General features: G+C 57.0%; 1 protein-coding gene across 3 annotated transcripts in view; it reads left to right on the forward strand.

Annotated features, from left to right (window-relative positions):
* The window catches only part of MYO7A (myosin VIIA), an 85,044-nt gene that overhangs the window by 45,807 nt on the left and 19,134 nt on the right, over positions 1 to 20,103 (forward strand). For all 3 annotated transcript variants that reach the window (XM_072725980.1, XM_072725979.1, XM_026010431.2), the window contains 17 exons: positions 1,123 to 1,260; positions 2,971 to 3,129; positions 3,530 to 3,622; positions 5,839 to 5,933; positions 7,159 to 7,243; positions 7,844 to 8,062; positions 8,421 to 8,528; positions 9,374 to 9,583; positions 9,946 to 10,149; positions 10,387 to 10,563; positions 11,042 to 11,131; positions 12,545 to 12,672; positions 14,743 to 14,869; positions 15,554 to 15,673; positions 16,226 to 16,399; positions 17,232 to 17,459; positions 18,797 to 18,967. In XM_072725980.1, coding sequence (XP_072582081.1) covers positions 1,123 to 1,260; positions 2,971 to 3,129; positions 3,530 to 3,622; positions 5,839 to 5,933; positions 7,159 to 7,243; positions 7,844 to 8,062; positions 8,421 to 8,528; positions 9,374 to 9,583; positions 9,946 to 10,149; positions 10,387 to 10,563; positions 11,042 to 11,131; positions 12,545 to 12,672; positions 14,743 to 14,869; positions 15,554 to 15,673; positions 16,226 to 16,399; positions 17,232 to 17,459; positions 18,797 to 18,967 — 2,526 coding nt within the window. The remainder of the gene's footprint in view (positions 1 to 1,122; positions 1,261 to 2,970; positions 3,130 to 3,529; positions 3,623 to 5,838; positions 5,934 to 7,158; positions 7,244 to 7,843; positions 8,063 to 8,420; positions 8,529 to 9,373; positions 9,584 to 9,945; positions 10,150 to 10,386; positions 10,564 to 11,041; positions 11,132 to 12,544; positions 12,673 to 14,742; positions 14,870 to 15,553; positions 15,674 to 16,225; positions 16,400 to 17,231; positions 17,460 to 18,796; positions 18,968 to 20,103) is intronic.

The following is a 20,103-nucleotide window of genomic DNA, read 5'->3' on the forward strand; positions in this document are numbered from 1 at the left end:
AGAATAGCAAGTATCTGCTGTTTCCCAGCAAGTTCCATGTCTGTCTGGGGCATATGGTCCAACTGTCGTGTGCGTTAGATACCTCGGCCTCCCCACACACACCTCACACATCTACACCTGCACCCCTGGCTGTCAGTGCTACAGGATATCAGATAAAGTTAGGTCTCATTTAAAATATAAAATCTTACAATAATAATTCAATTCACTAATAAGAAATTCTCACACAAATGAAGCTGCCAAGGAAATTAACAACATCAAAATACTATGGAGTTGAGTCTGATTTCTAGGTGCAGTCTCATAGGGTTGGTCTGAGATGTTCTACTTCCTTGACCAGGTACCTCCCCCAGCACCCCCATGTCATTTCATGGTATGCTGAGAGGGGGACCCCGACAGGGGAGGGGGTCCTAGCCAGCTCACCCAGATAGCAGCCAGGGGAGCTCAGAGCCTCTGGGCCTTAGGGCCATGTGGTGGGAGGGCAGCTGCCTGCCTTCTTAGGAGGCTTATCTGGGCCTGCTGCTGACGGGCTAATCCTGCAGGGAAGGGAGAGGGCACAAGGCCCTACACCCCTGCCCCCCAACACACACAGCTTCCCAGGCTGCTGCTTCCTGAGACATGCTCTGTGCCCACCCTCGTTGCAGCCCTGTCAGCTAGTTAGGTGACACTATTCCCATTTAGGAAACCGGCTCAGTGCTGTTTAGTGATCTGTGCAAGGTCACACAGGAGGTGGAGGAGGGGCTGGGGTCTGAATGTAGGCCTGTGTGACCATCTCTAGAGAGGACTCAGAGTCCTGAGGTGATCAAGTTCGGCTGCTCATTTATTCCCGGCAAGGCAGGATGGAGACTGCGAGGGGCTGGGCCTTGGGAGAGTCATCCAGCCACCACAGGGGGAACTCACCCCCCCAGTAGCACTCCTCCAGACCCAGGTCCCAGGAGTGCCCCAGGTCCCAGGAGTGCCCTGAGGTCGAGCGTCAGCCCAGATGAGGCCAGTCACAGGAAAGCCCCAAGTGCCCTGCTAGCCTACTTCCCCGGGGCCCTGAGCCTGCTGACCTCCCCTCCTGCTTCCCTTCCCAGAGGGGGGGTGGCATGGGTCAGCCCCTCCCATCACCGTGGTCCGTCCCCCCAGGGCGCCGAGACAAGGAAGCGCTCGCCCACACTCAGCAGCCAGTTCAAGCGGTCGCTGGAGCTGCTGATGCGCACCCTGGGTGCCTGCCAGCCCTTCTTCGTGCGCTGCATCAAGCCCAATGAGTTCAAGAAGCCCATGGTGAGTGGCCTGTTCCCCGGAGCAGCCGGCGGGGGACCAGCCTGTGGCAGGTGGAGGCCCTGGCCAGGGCGCAGGGTGGGAGCTGGGCTGAGACTCTGTCTTCTTTGGGAAACAGCAGGGCACCTGAGGGGCTCCTAGAACAAGTTCTGACTTCACTGGAGTAGCAGGTCCCCTAGAAGAGCCTGGACCCCACTGTGTGCTCAGTGCGGTTTCAAATCCTGATTCTGCCTGTCTCAGCTGGGCTTACCTCCTGAGGGCGGTTCATGTCCTCTGCGTGCAGTCAGCCTGGGTTCCTGCCACAGCCCTGACCCTGAAAGCCCCCTCTCCTTTGGTCCAGCTAACCACCACCTCCTCCTTGAAGCCTTCCCAGATTCCTCTGACTGGTTGGAGATGTTTTCATTTTTTGACTCCGCCAAATCACATTTATTGAGCCTTTACTGTGTGTCCAGATTCTCTCACAGCCCTACTCAACCTTCCCAACAGCCTGGGAAGGAGGGACCTTCATGGTCCTGCATTTGAGATGTGTGACTGCAGACTCAGGGAGGTTAAGGGGCTTCAGCCTATAAGCTGGGAGCCTGGGCCACCCCTCATTCAAGCCCTTTCTTTCCACAGCTCTGGGAAGTGTTGTTTACCACAAAGCTCTTTCCAGAGGCCCAGGGGGAAGCTGGGGCCCTGAGGTGTCTGGGGAGGGATGGAGGGAGTGATGGAGGGAGGCCAGGGCTGGGCCAGGGAAAGTGCCTGGAGGAGAGGAAACAGGTGGCGGAAGTCAGCCAGCTGTGTGCTGGCCCTGCCCCCAGCCTGAAAACATTTCCCAGGGTGGACTGGCCTGTCCCCCATGAGGACTGGGTCTGCAGGGGCATGAGGGTTACAGAGAGCTCTAGCTCCCCATCTAGGGCAGGAGGTCTGGGGGGATGAGGCCAGGGCCCTGCCAAGGTAGTTGGCTACCCTCTTTCTTGTTCTCAGATGCTTCTAGAACTTTCTCTGGGCCCAGACCTCAGCATCTGTTGCCTCAACCTCATTGGTCTCCTGTCTCTTTGTTCCAGTCCCCCTCCCAATTGCAGTGAGAGCAGTGGGTCTCAAATGTAACTCTGACCTGGTCACTCCCTGCTGCCTCCCTAGCCTGGCCTCTGAGGCTCTCTCCAGTCCCTCTCCGACCTACTGCCCTCACAAAAATGACTTTGTGCCCATGAGGAAAAAAATGTCTTTTCCTTAAGGTGTCTTACTGCCAGCAGCCAGAAATTGTCTGAAGAGCTACAGATCTACGTGGCTGTGATATGAAAGGCATTCCCTGGGGTTGTACAGGCACCCATCACGGGCACAACCGTGATCTTGGCACATGTTAGCCTCCTCAGTCCCCGTGAAGTCCCTGAACAGGCCCTGTGCTTTTAGGCTTCCACACCTTTGCCCATGTTCACCCTGCCGCCTCCAGTGCCCTTTCTCCTGACAGGGTTAGAGCAAAGACCGCCTCCTCCATGAAGCCCCCTCAAGGTATCCCAGGGGGAGTTAAGCTGCTTCTCCTCTGTGTCCCCAGAGCGTGCAGCTTGCCCCATGTGAGGGTTCCATTTTGTGCTGCTAAGTAAGTTCTATATGGGTTCAGTCTGCCTTGGTCCTCGTCTGCTGTGTGGCTGGGAAAATAATGCAGAGCAGGGCTGAGCTCCCAGCAGGAGCCTCCAGCGCTGATCCCCTTGGCTCCGGCCGGCCATCCCACAGCTGTTCGACCGGCACCTGTGTGTGCGCCAGCTGCGGTACTCAGGGATGATGGAGACCATCCGGATCCGCCGGGCTGGCTACCCCATCCGCTACAGCTTCGTGGAGTTTGTAGAGCGGTACCGCGTGCTGCTGCCCGGAGTGAAGCCCGCCTACAAGCAGGTACGGGGCTGGGGACAGAGCTGAGCCCTTCTTATTGGGACAGTGTGCTGGGCTCGACGAGAGCTCGGCCACCTCGCGTATGGCTGGGAAGATCGGGGATGAGCCAATAGAGGGCTTCCAAGGGCTTGGGTCACCATGCTCAACTGGCATGGACTTCACGCACATGGGCACATGGCGTAGTGGACAAGATCAGCGCCGCCAAGTGGCTCCTAGATGTTAGACACGAGAGGGTTTTACAATCATCAGGCTCAGCTAAGGGTCAGAGAAGGCGGGACTCAGCCAGGGACACACAGCGGGTCGGGGCAGAGCTAGAGGAAGAGTCCTGCCTCCTGGCCTTGGGACGGACACTCAGGCGGCCTTCTCCCTGGTCGGGCTGCCCATTCCCTTGTGTACCTCCTAGGACGACCTTCGGGGGACATGCCAACGCATGGCTGAGGCTGTGCTGGGCACCCACGATGACTGGCAGATTGGCAAAACCAAGATCTTCTTGAAGGTGAGCGTAGCCTCTGTCTCTAGCGGCCTTGTGGATCTGTGAAATCCCCATGGCAGTGGGGACAGGGTCCTAGGGACTTCTGTAGAGAAGCTGCACATCAGGTGGGTCAGTGTGTGTGTGTGTGCACATGCGCGTGTGCCGGGGTGGGGGGCTTCGTGATCTTCCTGCCCTGCTGCCTGTGAGAGGGAGGGGAGATTAGGCCTCCTCCGTGGGGGAGGGGAAATTGGTTTTAAGACCAATTTAAAGTCTGGTTGGGGGGCGATGTGAGGCCAGAGGTGATTCACCAGGGATCCAATCAAGACCCTGCCCTTGGACTTTGGACAGCTCGTTGGCCCTTTCTGAGCCTCATTGTCCCCTCTGTGAAATGGGATGTGTTTGGGGCTCTTGAGTATACCTTTAGGCCCCCTCCTGGGATTTTCTGCCTGGCAGGTTCATCTGGAGCTGCCCCCTCCCTCTATCCTCTGCAGGGGCCTGTTCCCACCCTCCCCGAGCAGCCCCTGGAGCTCAATGGGGCTGGACTTCAGGATGGGGCAGTTGGAAAGGGGGTAGGGCTGGAAGCAGGAAGCTGGGCCATGCGGCGTCTTGGCCTTGGAGTAGAGTTTGCTGGGAGTTGGCGGTGGCCCTGGCAGCTGCAGCAGGGACAGCGTGACCTCCCAGCCCGCCTTCTTCCCCTTTTCCATTTCTGCTGTGCTAGATTTCTGTCTGTCCTGGGCGATGGACGGCTCCTTCCTCTAGTGGGTGGGTGGGGCCCCAGCACTGGGGATAGCTGGAGGGAAGGAAGGAGCCAGCCCAGAGCTGGAGGGAATCTGGAGTCTGGTCTAAATCTTCCTGGCTCGGGGATTGTGGGCCTCTCCCTTCGTTTCCCCAGGCCTTCATTTCTTCATCAGAAAAATATGTCAGCCATTCCCTGCCTGCACAAATCACTACTATCATATGCAAAGCGTGTTCTTTGTGCTAGGCCCAGGTGGGGCTTTTTGTCCAGGATCCTTTTTTTTTTTTTTTTAAGATTTTATTTATTAATTCATGAGACACAGAGAAAAAGGCAGACACATAGAGGGAGAAGCAGGCTCCCTGCAGGGAGCCTGATGCAGGACTCAAACCTAGGACCCCAAGATCACACCCTGAGTGGAAGGCAGATGCTCAACCACTGAGCCACCCAGGTGCCCCCAGGATCTTATTTAGTCTTCACAGTGGCCCTGGGACATAGGACTGTCACACCCATTTCCGAGGCTCAGCGAGAAGTCTGAGGTGCACTCAGCAGTTGCACCGACCTGGGGTGGAGAGCAGGGCTTCTAGCCTGTGTGGGGAAGGGAGGAAAGGTGGGGAGCACGATGGTGTCCAGGGCCAGACAGTTCTGAGGACTGTCTTCATCCTCACCCTCATCTCCCTGGGCTCTCCAGAAGATTGCTGTCTTTCGAGAGCCCCACACATCTACTTCACATTCATTCATTCATTCAGACAGCCTGGGCTGGCTACTCCTCTGCTAGGTCACATCCACAGTGATGTGGTCCGGGGTATTTGATGATGTGGCTGCCCTGTGAGACTCAGCCACTCCAGGGCAGGGCCCCTGCCTGCTTGGTTCACTGCAGCCCCATCCCAGCACCCAGCACAGTGGTGGCACACAGAGACCTTCCCTTCATCCACACTGAATGCATGAGGAAGTTTTGTCTAATCAAAGTGAGGGTTGGAGGCCCAGAGCTGAGAAGAAGGGAGACCTAGGGAAGTCAGCAGGGCCTAGATTATGGAGGAGACCAGGCTTGAACCCAGGAACCAAGGGTGTCACTTGAAGGTCACGATCAGATTTGTGTTTTAGGAGGACCAGAGCAGGAACGACAGAGGCCAGCAGAGGAATGGCAGTGACCTGGCCTAGATCAGGGATCCATGTGACAGAGACATTTGGAAGAGTGGGGGCTTGGGCAGAGTTGGCCACAGGGATGAAGCCAGTGTGTGCATGGTGGGCTCTCTGACCCCATCCAGTCAGATTAGCCTCCTCGTGCTCCATTTGTGTCACTTCGGCCTCCAAGAAACTGCCACAAGCTGGGTCTGTCCCTGGCACCGTGGGAGGCTATCCCATGGCCAGAGCAGGGCAGGAAGCCCTTGGCCTGGGCTCCAAAGGGAGGAAGAGGGGGACGCTGAGTGGGGCAGCCTCAGCTCTGGACTGAGCTGGGGGCCCTGTGAAGAGGGTGAGGGTGCTGCTCAGGAGCCCTGCACTCCAGGACCACCACGACATGCTGTTGGAGGTGGAGCGGGACAAGGCCATCACCGACAGAGTCATCCTCCTCCAGAAGGTCATCCGGGGGTTCAAAGACAGGTGTGTGTCGGGATCAGCTCCCCCACCTCAGCCACATACAGAATTGTGTGCGTGTGCTTGGCTTGCTTCTGTCCCCCTGTGTGAACATTGGGAATGACCACGTACACCTTTGGGCACACATAGGAGCAAGCGCACCTGTGCACAGCATGCACACATGATCATGTGGACACTGACAGGTGCACAGACATGTGACTCACAGACCCACCGTGCTGTGTATGCCCAGTAACGCAACGCACTCCCCTCCATACAAGCACGCACACAGATATATGAGGCACACAGGTGGACGCTCCTGTGTCTCAGATGCCTGATGAAATTTCCCAAGGAGGAAATTTGAGATTTTGTAAATCACAGAACGTGTTCTGGATTCCATGTAAGGGGCATGTGTATAGCTGTGACAGTTCATAATTAGGGGTGACTCAGGAATGTGATTTAGGCACCACAAAACTCTACAATCTGCCTCTGTAGCAGTACGTCTGGTCACTCTCTCCCTCCCTCCATCTACCATCTGTCCATCCATCCATTAGTTCTTTTGTCCGTTCATCTGTCCACCCATCTGTCCATCCCCTCCCACAGCTGCTCGCTCACTTATGTGTGCCCACGCACCAGCTCGCCGGCTCCGTCACACACCGAGCTACCCATCCTTCACTCCTCCTGAAGTGTACACACGGTGTACTTCTACATTCAGCAGACATCTGCTGTTTGATGTGTGGTCTCTTTGTCCTCTATCAGGTCACAGGTGACTGTCGTCCCAGATGAGCTGCCTCTTGTGTGAAAGGGAACAGCACTGTGCTCACTCGGAGTGCAGCAGAAGACAAGGGCTCTAGTCCCCAACTCATCTGAGTGTCACTTTCCTCATCTATAAAATGGGGAAGTTAGCAATAAGTGACGTTCACAGTGTTCAAAGCTTCTAATCTTTATAGTAGTTCATTTACTTATAATCCATACATTTACTCATTCAGTAAATGCCTTCTGAATACTGACCTTAATGGGCTTGTGTGACAAGCCTGTGAGGCAGATGGGGCAGGTCTTATTGTACCCACTTTACAGATGAGGAAGCGGAGGCATAGAGAAAGTTACGTATGCCTTTGCCCAAGGTCCCATAGCTGGGAGCCGCCGAGCTGGGACTCAGCCCTACCCTCCTGATTCCAAACCCCACCAGTACCCTGGCTGCCTCGGGGGCTGTTTCTCTGCTCTGAGGTCCTCCTGTATCATGCCGCTGTTTCAGATCCAACTTCCTGAAGCTGAAGAATGCTGCCACAGTGATCCAGAGGCACTGGCGAGGCCACAACTGCCGGAGGAACTATGAGCTGGTGAGCCTCTGGGGGGTGGGGGCGGGGTGCTCCTTGCCCTGCAAGGCCTTTGAACTGGCCAAGTTACGGTTGCCGTAGCAGCAGGATGTGCCTGTGCCCAGGCCTGGTCGGCCCCCTGCCCCAGCTAGTCCCTACTGTTCCTCCAGCCCAAAGTCCACGTCTGTTGCTTGTGGCTTTTCCCATCTGGTCAGCAAAGTTTGTTGCTTTTCTTCTGGAATGTTTTGGTGGGATGTGAGCACCTGGGCTGTTAGAGACCGTGGAGGCGGCTGGGAGCAGGCACCAGGCGGACCTTTGCCGAGTAACTGGGCTGCAGCCTGCACTCGGGGCTGGGCAGACAGGCAGGAAGGAGACCGGCTCCTGGGCTGAGAACAGGGGTCCATCGTGGGGGGGCCCCCTTCCCCTCAAGGGAAGCCAAGGCCACTCCCTAGAAAAGTTTGTCTGAGAGGAGACAGAGCTTGACTCTGGAGAGCCCTAGTCTGAGAGAAGACGGAGCCGTGTCTTCGGGGATGCCAGTGAGAGTGGAGCCCCAAGCTGGGCCCACCCGTGTTCAGGGCCAGCCTGGCGCGGGGGCGCAGGCTGAGCTGGTCGGTGTCCTCGCAGATGCGGCTGGGCTTCCTGCGGCTGCAGGCCCTGCACCGGTCCCGGAAGCTGCAGCAGCAGTACCGCCTGGCCCGCCGGCACATCATCGAGTTCCAGGCCCGCTGCCGCGCCTACCTGGTGCGCAAGGCCTTCCGCCACCGCCTCTGGGCCGTGCTCACTGTGCAGGCCTACGCCCGGGGCATGATCGCGCGCAGGCTGCATCGGCGCCTCAGGGCCGAGGTGAGGGGTTCGGAGTCCCCCAGGTGTGGGGTGTACCCTCTGAGGGGCGCTCTCCGCCTCAGGCAGGCAGGTCATCCCTACCTGTCAGTGGAGGCCCACACCTACAGAGGGGATCTGGGACCGTGCCTCCTCTGGGGAGGGCACAAAACTGGGATCAGACCCCTATTTCCGTCCTCCTGGTCGCTCTCGTGAAGCTGCTTTGGCTTTGGGAATCAACAATGCCCCCACCTGCTGTGTGACCTGGAGAAATTCTCAGATGCCTCAGTTTCCCTATCTGCCAAATCATTAGTCAGGGTGGGGTGGGCCAGAGCCGGCAGGAAGCCCCGTGATGGTGCCCATGGGCTGCCCCTGCCCTCAGTACCTGCGGCGTCTGGAGGCTGAGAAAATGCGGCTGGCAGAGGAGGAGAAGCTCCGGAAGGAGATGAGTGCCAAGAAAGCCAAGGAGGAGGCCGAACGAAAGCATCAGGTGAGCCGCGTGGCCCAGCGCCTCGGACGCTGCTCGCTGGCGGGTCATGATCTGTCCGTGCAGCCGCCTTTGCCTGCGTGTTGGGCGCTTGGTCCTGTCCTGGGGCCGAGGGGCTGTGGCTCCAGAGCAAGAGGGCCAAGCCCTCAGGCACACGCTTCCTAGCTGGGAGATGACACATGGATAGAAAGCCCGAGCTGGGGGGACACTACCCAGTGTGGGAGCCCCCGGCCACATGTGGCGGCTGAGTGCTTGACATGGCAGGGGGCTCTAAGTGTAAAATAAACTCTAGGTTTTGAAGACAGTACAGAAAGCAGGAATACAAAAATATCTCAGCACCATTTAAAAAATGTTAATTACACGTTGACCTGATATTTCAGAACTATCGGGTTAAATAAAATATATCATTAAAATAAATGTCCCTGTTTCTTTTTACTGTTTAAACGAAGCCGCAACATACGTGGCTTGCCTTATATTTCTACTGGACGGCGCTGGGCCAGAGCCACCCCCCCCCCCAGCCAACGGCCGTGGATTTCTGGGTTGGGGTGGTCCCCTCCAGCTGCGGGGCCAGAGCAGGCTCTCCCGGGCAGAGGGGGTTCCCAGCTACGCCCTGAAGGGCAGGCGGCATTACTCTGGGCTTGTCTGGAGGCTCCTCTGTCTGCCCTGGACGGGGAGGGCTGGTTGCGGGGCGCCGAGGATGGAGAAGGGTGAGGCGCAGTCCTTCCCAGCTGTCGGGACACCCCGCGGAGGTTGGGATGAGGGCCTGGCCACCACAGGGGTTCTCTTGGGCCCCTTGAGGAGGGCTTGCTCCCTGAGCCTGCATCTCCTATGTCACTCCAACCTCTCAGGAGCGCCTGGCACAATTGGCTCGTGAGGACGCAGAGCGGGAGCTGAAGGAGAAGGAGGAGGCCCGGCGGAAGAAGGAGCTCCTGGAGCAGATGGAGAGGGCCCGCCACGAGCCCATCAACCACTCGGACATGGTGGACAAGATGTTTGGCTTTTTGGGGACTTCAGGCGGCCTGCCAGGCCAGGAGGGCCAAGCACCTAGTGGCTTTGAGGTATCAAGCTGGGGACAGGACAGTGAGATAGCCCTCCCTCCTTTGTGCCTCTTTTCATTAAAGTCCACCTTGTCCCCTCTGAGCAAAGGGCAGCAGTGATGACATGCGGCCCCTGCGGCCCCTGACCCTGTCCAGCTGTCAGTTTGCCATGTGACCTTGGGCCAGTCACATCTCTCCAGGGCAGTTCACAAACTTTTCTTCATGTGTATTGAGGGCCTACCGTGTGCCAGGCTCTGGGCACTAAACAGGGTGACATACAGTCTCCCCCTATGTGGAGGAAGAGCTGGCCCCACAGGGACAGCTCTGGGGGGGCTTTGGCCCAAGTCTGCTCCCACGGCAGGGAACCCCTCTGGCCTCCTCAGGACCTGGAGCGTGGGCGCAGGGAAATGGTGGAGGAGGACCTGGACGCAGCCCTTCCCTTGCCTGATGAAGATGAGGAGGACCTCTCGGAGTATAAATTTGCCAAGTTCGCTGCCACCTACTTCCAGGGCACAACCACACATACCTATACCCGGCGGCCACTCAAGCAGCCGCTGCTGTACCATGACGATGAGGGCGACCAGCTGGTGAGGGCTGGGCTGCATGGGTGCCTGGGTGGTGGGTCCCCAGTGGACAGGTGGGACTGGGGCTGACTTCACTCTGGTACCCAGCCTGGCCCCAGGCCACATGGGCCAATCTCCAGGAGCAGCAGAACACCGTGAGCCCTGTGACCCTCTCCGGCCCTCTCCCCAGACCCCCAGGCTATTTTGATGGTTCTGCAATACATTGCGCTTATGCCCTCTGATGCCCAGCTCTGCCTCCAGGCAGCCCTGGCGGTTTGGATCACCATCCTGCGCTTCATGGGGGACCTCCCTGAGCCCAAGTACCACACGGCCATGAGTGATGGCAGTGAGAAGATCCCTGTGATGACCAAGATTTACGAGACCCTGGGCAAGAAGACCTACAAGAGGGAGCTGCAGGCCCTGCAGGGTGAGGGTGAGGTGAGGCTCAGCTGCCACCCACCCACCCTGGTCCCTCCGTGTCTTCCCAGGCCAGTCAGAAGGGCTGCCTGGCATCCCCAGGGGCCTCAGCAGAAGGAGCATCCTGAAGATTGCCTTTCCCTCACCTCCCTGACCCCCACTCTCCTCTGTCTACTTGTGGGAACAAACGTGTACACGCTGTATAAACTGCAAAGTGCAGATTGTGATTGGGTGAGGCCTTTGCGGTCAGAGCCAGTGGCAACACTGACTCACTGGGAGGCACTGGGCCGCATACTACACTTTTCTGAGTCTCTGTTTTCCCATCCATCACCTGGCAGGTGGAGGGTAGTGGGGGATGAGAGGGTGGCTGTGTGGGGTGTCCCTCATAAATGTTAGCATGGAGGTGAGTTCACCCTCTAGTTGTAGCTCCATTGGCAATTGCCCTTGTCATCATTTTTGGGGCCCAGTCACTTGGCCCTGACCCCTGTTTGGTCCACAGGCCCAGCTACCGGAGGGGCAGAAGAAGAGCAGCATGAGGCACAAGCTGGTGCACTTGACCCTGAAGAAGAAGTCCAAACTGACAGAGGAGGTTGGAGCAGACCCTGGGCTGCCTTAGGAGACCCAGGCTGGGGCCAGGTTGAGCTCAGGGACCCAGGGAGTTGGGAACAAGAGCAACCACTGCCTGTTGTCAGGGGCTTGGGCTGGGCCGTGTGAGGAGGGACTGGGCAGGCAGGAGTACAAAGAGGAGGGCCATGAGCTCAGGCTGGGGCCACATCAGGGAGGGTTTCCCAGAAGAGGGGACTGGAGAGCTGGAGAGGACTGCAGTTGGCACATGGTGAAAGAGGGGACACTTCCTGCCAGGGCAGGGAAACCATTGCATTTGATCAAAGGACCTTTTAGACACTGCGAACTTTCTGTGGGTAAGAGAGCCCGTGGGGCATTCATTAACCCTACTAATTTGTTTGAACTCTCATTTAGTCACCTTGGCTTTTCTGAGCACCATCCTGTGCTCTAGGACTGTGCAGGCTGGGAGGACAGCAGACACTAACCAAGGCATTTACAGTGCATGGGACCGGCTCCCCCACCCCCTACATTCCTACACATCCATCCCTCTGCTTAAAATTCCTCCTTCTCTGCCTGAGGTCCTCTCCTCCAGGAAGCCTGCCCAGACCCCTTTACAGTAGAGTCAGGCTCCTCCTCAGGGTTCCCGCAGCCTGCTTTGCCTCTCCCATTGTCCTCTTCCCCTCCTGAGGTTCAAATCCAGTTCTGCAGCCACGTAGCCCCAGATTTGAATGCTGGCTCTGCCGCTGGTTATCTGAAGGGGCCCGGGGGTGGGGAGGCAATGCCCCCTGGTGGGCTCCTGGGAGGATGGCGTGAGAGCAGAGCTGTGGGTGTTCCACAGGGGTGAGGGCCTCCTACACCCCTCCCGCCTGCAGGGGTACCCTCTCACTCTGGGGTTCCAGGCAGGGTGCAGGTTGGCGCTGGTGTGGAACCAGAGAGGAGAAACGCAACTGTAAGAACCCAGGCCCGGGGCTGTTCACACGGAGGCGGAGGCACTGGGGATTGGTGTTGGTGACTGGGTAGTTGGACCCTCGGTATAAATTGGGTGTCAGGGTTGCCTGTGGAGTTGTGGCCCACCAGGGAGAGGTAGCGGCCCCACCAGGAGCCAGAAGGGCAGGTCCCGGTCCTGGCTGAAAGGGCTCCCCTGGGGTAGGGACTAGAGGGTAGGGTCAGGGAGACTGCAGAGGAATCTTGTCCATAGTGGGTGGCACCAGGCCGGTGCTGCCCAGCTGTCTGGGCCAGTAATGGACCCAACGTCAGTTCTGCACACAAGGTGGGAGTAGGACAGGGCCAGGGCTGTGACAGTGGTGGGGAGCCAGCTCTCCGGCCATTCTCAGGATCTGCTCTCCAGTGGAGTGGGTAGCCTCAGACATGAAGCAAGGCCCTTCACTTTACCCTGCCTGGTCCAAGCCTTGTGCCCCTCCCCCAACCCCCGGCCCAGGTGACCAAGAGGCTGCATGATGGGGAGTCCACAGTACAGGGCAATAGCATGCTGGAGGACCGGCCCACGTCCAACCTGGAGAAGCTGCACTTCGTCATTGGCAATGGCATCCTGCGGCCTGCGCTCAGGTCAGTGCCTGAGGGGCCGCTGGCTAGGGGGGCGCCCAGCACTTCCCAGTGTGGCCCTGAAGGGCTTCTGGTGGTGGGAGTTGTGGCCTTGTCACCTTGGTGGCAGATGAAGCAAACAGGCCTGGATTTAGCTCCGCTGCCTACTAGTCATGTGACCTTGGTAGAGTTATTTCATTCCCGTGAGCCTTAGCTCCTTCATCTGTAAGGGGGGAATAATAATAGCACCTACCTCATTGGTGGGCAGATCACATGATGGAGAGTGTGGAAGACAGGACCCACATGGCGGGCACTATCGCTCTCATTATCCAGTGCGTCTCCTGCTTGAAGCCCATTCTGGCCAGCTTACCTTTGGTGCACCCAACCCAGGCCCATGGGCAGAGTCACTGTGTTTAGCGTGCCTGGGAACCCTGCATTTGGGTTCCCCATCTGGGCCCAGCAAAGGCCTTTGTTCAGGTCTCTGGGGTGTTGGAGAGGGGATGGAATGATCTAAGAGTCACCAGGAGCAAGAAAGGAATCAACTGAGCTAGGTCAGTGGAGGGAAGACAGACAGGACTTTTTTGAGGACTCTATCTGCCCAAGATGGTGGGTTAGGAGAGCTGATCCCACAAACTTGTATATATTGGCTGGGAGGACAGCAGGATGGGGCTGGGGCAGGGTAATGAGACCATTTTACCAATGGAAAAAACTGAGATCAGGGAGGGGAAGAGACTTGCCCCGGGATCCTAGCCTCCCAGACCTCCTGCTTTCCAGTCAGGCCCCCTTTTGTTGTTGCCTGAGGCCAGTTACTACCTCACTGGAGATGGTCAGGTACCCAGGGTCACCTGCCTCTCAGAAGAAAAGGTAGCTGCCCAAGGTGTGCTGAAGGGGCAAGAATTTGCCTCCAGCTATCTCACCGTCAGACCTAAAGCGGGCAGTCCTAGAGAGCGTCATGCCAGGAGTCCCGGGCGGAGTCAGAAGGCCGGGTGTTGAGTCTCTGAGGGACCGTGGCTAATCCCTCCCTTCGCTTGGCCTTAGCTCCCAAGTGTAGGTGAGAAGCTTTAATTGGGCCATGATGAGATGGGGAAAATATAAGGATGTTTCTCAAGCTAAATTTGATTTATCGAAAGAACTGTTCTTTGTTCTGAGATATTAAAGTTACATTTGTTTTATGAAACGACTGTGGTACAGATAGTGGGCAGATCATACGTGTACGGTATGTTTTAATTGACCTTATTTGTTATGATAAAAAGTGAGCAACCTCAGAATTAATTTCGAAGTTGTGCTGGCCCCTGAACCCTGGAGATTGGGGTGCCACTGACTCCATCATCCCTCCTTCCTGCCCAGGCCAGCCCCTCTTCTGGTGGTCACTTGGTCACGGAGGTCCTGACCTTGGCCCTCACCAGGCGGGCAGTTAGTGTTTACTGAGGATTTCCTAGGCTAGGTGCTTTATAAGCTGTGGCTCATTTTTCTTCACAGAAAGCCTATAAGGAAGATATTATCATTTCCCTTTAAAGTGAAAGCAAAACAAAACCAAAAACTAGCTTCATTGCTTTGATCTGATTACAAAAGTAACGCACGGCCACTTAAATACCGTATTTAAACATTATGGAAATATATCAAGTGCAAGTCAAAGCTCCAACCCACTCCAAGCTCCCCGGATGTGGTTGCTGTTTGTGCCCTTCCGTTGCCGTCAGCAGAAATTGTACCTGCTGGGCTCCGAGACTATGGCCTGGGCTCCGAGAGGGGAACTCACCTGCCCAGGCCACCCGGCTGGTGAGGGACAAGGAAGGGACAGTGCTTCTCATCAAAGTGCTCAACAGTAGCTGTGGCCACTGTGCCCCAAGCAGGAGGCACCCCCCTCTCTGGATCATGGGGACCTGGCTGTGGATCTGGATTGGAGTCAGGAACATGCTCCGTGCCTGATGAGCCTGCCTCCCGGGTGGCTCCGCAGCCTTCCCCAGCCAGCCCCACGGCCCCTGCCCCGGGTGGTCTTGGGCAAGTTGGAGAGAAGAGCTGGTGTCCCATCTGTGGCCGCCCTGTGGGAGCTCCGGATTGGCTCCCCACCCCCCCCTTACTTCCCCACCTGCCTAGGGATGAGATCTACTGCCAGATCAGCAAGCAGCTTACTCACAACCCCTCCAAGAGCAGCTATGCCCGGGGCTGGATCCTCGTGTCTCTCTGTGTGGGCTGCTTCGCCCCCTCCGAGAAGTTCGTTAAGGTAGGGGGGCTTGGCCTCCTGTGGCGGGAAGGGCATCAGAGGAGGGAGCAAGGGGAGGAAGCTCGGGAGCTTGGCAGTGAGGCCTGGCCTGGGCCATCTCCTCTGGGCCTGCACTTCCCGCTGCCTTGTCTCCACCTTCCTCCTGGGCTCCCAGCCCTCCACTCTCTTCTCCCTTCAGCCTCTCTTTATTAATGAGGAGACTGAATTTGACAGCATTCCCTGGACCCTCCCCTCACAGTCCTGGAGCAGGCATTTCGGTTGGTCTCAGGCCACTCTCTTGACTGTGCCTCAGTGCCAGGCCCTGAGCGCTGGGGACACAGAGACAGGGCAGGTCACGGCAGAGCCAACCCAACCTGCCAGCGCTGTGAGGGGGAAAGTGCTCACCCAGTCAGGAGTCAGGGAGGTGGGCCCTAAAGAAGAAGGAGCAGTTAGGCTAGGTAAAGAGAGGGGGAATGGTAGGTGGGGCAAGGTAGGTAGGGGTGGCCTTGCTCCACCTGAGATGCATGGACTTGATCCCAAAGGCAGCAGGGTGGAGCCCAGGGAGCAGGGGAGAGGCGTGGGTGGCTGGGCCTGGAGCAGGTCCGCAGTGTGGTAGGAGGGCTGGAAGTAGGAGACCTGCTGAGGCTGCTGTGATGGTCTCCGGGGGAGGCTGGAGAGGAGGCCCCTCAGCTGGTCTGTCTGTAGTACCTGCGCAACTTCATCCACGGGGGACCACCTGGCTACGCACCATACTGCGAGGAGCGGCTCAGAAGGACCTTCGTCAACGGGACACGGACACAGCCACCCAGCTGGTTGGAGCTGCAGGTATGGCCCATGGCCCCACCCAGGCACGCGAGCGCGTGTGTGTGTGTGTGTGTGTGTGTGTGTGTGTGTGTGTAGTGCGCTTCAGTGTCCCAGAAACATTCCCTGCCTTAGGATTCTATGGTTCTTCAAGTTCTGGAATCCCAGGCTGTTGGAACAGAAAAGCACCCAATGGACTCCCATCTGTTTTATAATCAGAGTGACTTGGGCAGGGGGTTCCCGCTGTGTCTTAATAGCTTTCTCTGTAACAGCAATAATGCTACTCATTTCACAGGGTCTTGTGATGGTTGCACAATGTGAGGGCAGAAGCCCCTGGCCTGTGGCAGTGCCCAGCCTCCTGGCCCCAGTGCCCAGGCTCAGGTCTGTCAGGGCGGGGAACACCGTGGGGCCCCCTGGGTGCCTGCGACCAGCCACAGGTGGCGTCTTGGTGAGATGCTGGGGTCCAAGGCTGTGGGGCAGCTCTGCCTCCTTGGGGAGCAGGGAGCCAGGAACCTGCAGGGTATGAACTGATCTGAAGTGAAAAGATCCCCATAGACCCTCTTTGGTCATTTTCAGGCCACCAAGTCCAAGAAGCCCATCATGTTGCCTGTGACATTCATGGATGGGACCACCAAGACGCTGCTGACCGACTCGGCAACCACGGCCAAGGAGCTCTGCAATGCACTGGCTGACAAGATCTCGCTCAAGGACCGCTTTGGCTTCTCCCTCTACATTGCCCTGTTTGATAAGGTACGGCCACCCTGCAGCGCCCCCTCCGGGCACCGCCCTGGCTCCTCTTCCGTCTGTCTGCCACGCATTGATTCCAGACAATCTTGGGCAGTTGCCTATCTTCCAGAGCCTTCATTTCCTTTCAGCCACTGGTAACTCTGCCTCTGCCCAACTCATTAGGACTGTGGAGAGCACCTAGAAGCCTGCCAGCACAGTGTAGATGGAGACCTAGGGCTCCCTTCTGTCAGTGTACCTGGGCTGAGTCAACTCTTCCTTGGTACCAGAGAAATAACATGACAGAGACCGGGGGAGCATGCAGCTACCTGGCTCTCTGAGATTCAGTTTTCTCATTTGCAAATGGGAATATAAATTACTGTCAGGTTTCTCTGGTGGTTTCTGTTCACTTGTTAGTGACCACCTGGAGTGTCTGCAACCCTGGGCACACCTGGGCCGGGGGATGTGTGATTTTGCTTCTACACTCAGCAACATCACATGCAGCAGAGGTGTCCGCCCTCCACTCCCCACTCAGGCAGGTCCAGGGACAGAACCATGTTGTCCAACAGAGTGCCTGAATTTTTCTCACTTACAGATGCCTCTTGTGTTTTCAGTGACCATTTGTCCATCATTTCACACAAGGCTTACTCTAGGAAATGGGAATGCCCATTTGGCTGTGCTGACTCAGAGCCCACGGCTGGGGTCCAGAGGTCTGGTCTGGTTCTTGGGTCATCTGGACATGTCCCTGCCTTTCTGAGTCTCAGTTTTCCACTTGCTCCAGGAGAGTTGGTGGGTCTTTCTAAGTCCTTCCCTGCCTGCTCACCTTTCTGCTCACTGACCTCCAGCCCTGTGCCCTCAGGTGTCCTCCCTGGGCAGTGGCAGTGACCACGTCATGGATGCCATCTCCCAGTGTGAACAGTATGCCAAGGAGCAGGGTGCCCAGGAACGCAATGCCCCCTGGAGGCTCTTCTTTCGCAAAGAGGTCTTCACGCCCTGGCACAACCCCTCCGAAGACAATGTGGCCACCAACCTCATCTACCAGCAGGTGGTGCGAGGGGTCAAGTTTGGGGAGTACAGGTGTGAGAAGGTGAGTGACTGCGGGGCGAGTCTCCTGCCTGAGCCTGTTTAGCTCACAGCCCTCCGTTTTCAAATTTGGGCTGAATGTTACTGTCTATGACCCACCATTAGCGTATGTGGAGGTTAGCCTGGTTGAGGCTTCCTCTAGAGCAACACTGCCTTGGGGAGCAAGGGCTTTGAAGACTAGTGGGAACTCTGCTGGTGGAAGGTCTTCTACTCTGCTGCAGGGCTTGTGCATGGTACAGCCTCTGTGCTTCAGAACATGCTGTATTGTTCTGCTTTCATCCAGAAAACCTTGTTCTAAAGGAGTAAGAGATCTACTCGTTTAGACCAGAGTTTGTAAATGTGTACTCTGTTAGTCTCCTTCTAAGGACAGGAGTGATATGGAGTAACTCGTATTGTGTTATTTTATTTTTGATGGTAGTGATGATGGTTCTTATGGTGCCTATGATTCTACTGGTGATTGTGATGGGGGGATAAGGATGGAGGTGATGGAAATGAAGGTGGTGGTTGTTGGTGGCAGTGGTGGTGATGGTGGAGCTGATGGTGGCAAGGGCAGTGGTGATAATCATGGTGTTGGTGATGGGGGGGACAGTTAGTGGCCCAGGATGGTACCAAGTTGGTGATGGTGGCAATGGTGTTGGTGATCATGGTGGTGGTGAGCTAATACCTTCACAGAATGCATGAGTACAGCCATGTCAGTTATTAAAATTCTGAAATGCTTTGAACTGGCTAGGAAACATCTACTGCCTTCAAGATACCCAAGAGCCTTTCTCTTTGGCCTCTTCTGCCAAAACCCCAATGAGCCCCAAGCATATATCACCAGGGCTGCCTGCTGTGGCATTCTAGGCAGGGAAGGGGCAAATGCCCAGTACCCATCATCTGGTCCTCTGAAGCCTCTGTAGCATAACCTCCTTGCCATTCACTACTTGGACCATCCCAGGGTTGGGGGGTGATGGTGATGGAGATGGTAATGGGATGCCCCCCTTCCCTTTGACAGTACCAGCAGTACCCAGGTACCCCCCTTCTCCAGGGAAGCCTGTCAGCCCCAGATGCTGTCTCTGGGTCAACCACCACATTCCCAGCGGACTGGCTGACCTCTCAGGGTCAGCTCATGTGCATCTGTGCTGGTGCTGAGGTGACGCGGGAGAAGGCAGAGGTGTGGCTCTGCCCTCAGGGATCTCATGGTTCCACCAAGCAGACAAGAACTTCTGGGGAGTCCGTGAGTGCACGGTTTCCCAAAGGCTGGTCAACAGCTGTAGGAGGCAGGGCCCTGGGGGCCTCAGTGGTCTGGAAGGGCTTCCCAGAGGGTGTGTGAATAGCACCCTCCCCACTCTCTCCACCTAGGAGGATGATCTGGCCGAGCTGGCCTCCCAGCAGTACTTTGTGGACTATGGCTCCGAGATGATCCTGGAGCGCCTCCTAAACCTTGTGCCCACCTATATCCCGGATCGCGAGATCACGCCCCTGAAGACGCTTGAGAAGTGGGCCCAGCTGGCCATTGCTGCCCACAAGAAGGTAGGAGGGTGGGGCAGGGTCTTGAAGGAGGGGCTCTCTGGTGACCTGGGCTGAGAGGCAAGGACCCAGCCAATCAAAAGGGTCACAGCCCTCACTGTCTGCAGGGTTGCTGGGAGACAGGATGGCACCCTTTACCTCCCGCCTCCTAAGCAGCCTTCCTCCACCATGGATATCAGTTCACTTGTGTCTTATGCTGTCTACTCTGGGCTGGTGCCAGGGACACTGAGACGGATCAGATCCAACCCTGTAGCCTCATAAGAGAAACCATGGGTCGAAGGATATTGGGGGCCCCGCTCCTCCTGGCCTGGCAGCAGCCACTTGCTAGACCTACGGCTCGGGGGTGTTGGTGCATGCTGGAAGAGCTTCTAGGAAATGCACCCTCTTTTCTGTCTAAAAGAGCTCGGGCCCAGCTTCCTGCCTGGGGAACTTTAGGTACAGACCCCGTCGGCCTCCTTGTTTGAGTCCCCAGGTAACGAGCCCTGGGTAGCTCCCTTCCAAGCTAAGGGGCCTGCCCAACTAGTAGAGGAGGGGTGGTGTGGCTGCTCGAGGGGACCTGCAGGCTCCTCACCTCCTGGCCCTCATTGTGTAAGACCAGAGTCATCTCTGCACACAAGTTGCCGAGGAGCTCTGCAGACCAGCAGTCTTTCACCCTTCTACACTGCACGCCCTCTTCCCTAACCCTCTGTGCCTTCCCTGGTGAGCTGCCCACAAGCCTCCACTCTTCCCTGAACCTGCCCTGCACCCTCTCTACCTCTGGGCCTGGCTCCCCCACCAGGTCCTCCTCCACCTCCCGTCCCTTCCAGAGGAAATACATGTTTTCCCTCCACCCCTCTGTCTCTCTGTCCAGGCAATGTCTTGTCCCTCATTTGTCCCACCTTGTCAGCCACTGAAGCCCATCCATTCCACCTCCCAAACAGCTTCTGTCCCTCTGACTTCCCCCAGGGCCTCCTCTGTGTTCACTGCCATCATGCACATGGCACATGGAACATTCCAGACTAGGTACCATTGCTCATTAATTTGTTCTGTTTGGGGTGCTCACCATGGGGACACAAATGTGAAGAGGACAGAGGTGGTCTCTGCCCTTCAGAGCCCACAGCTGAGCTTGCCATGTCTCCCCCTTGGACCAGAGCCTGTTG

Source organism: Vulpes vulpes, chromosome 11 (assembly GCF_048418805.1).
Source record: "Vulpes vulpes isolate BD-2025 chromosome 11, VulVul3, whole genome shotgun sequence".
NCBI lineage: Eukaryota > Metazoa > Chordata > Mammalia > Carnivora > Canidae > Vulpes > Vulpes vulpes.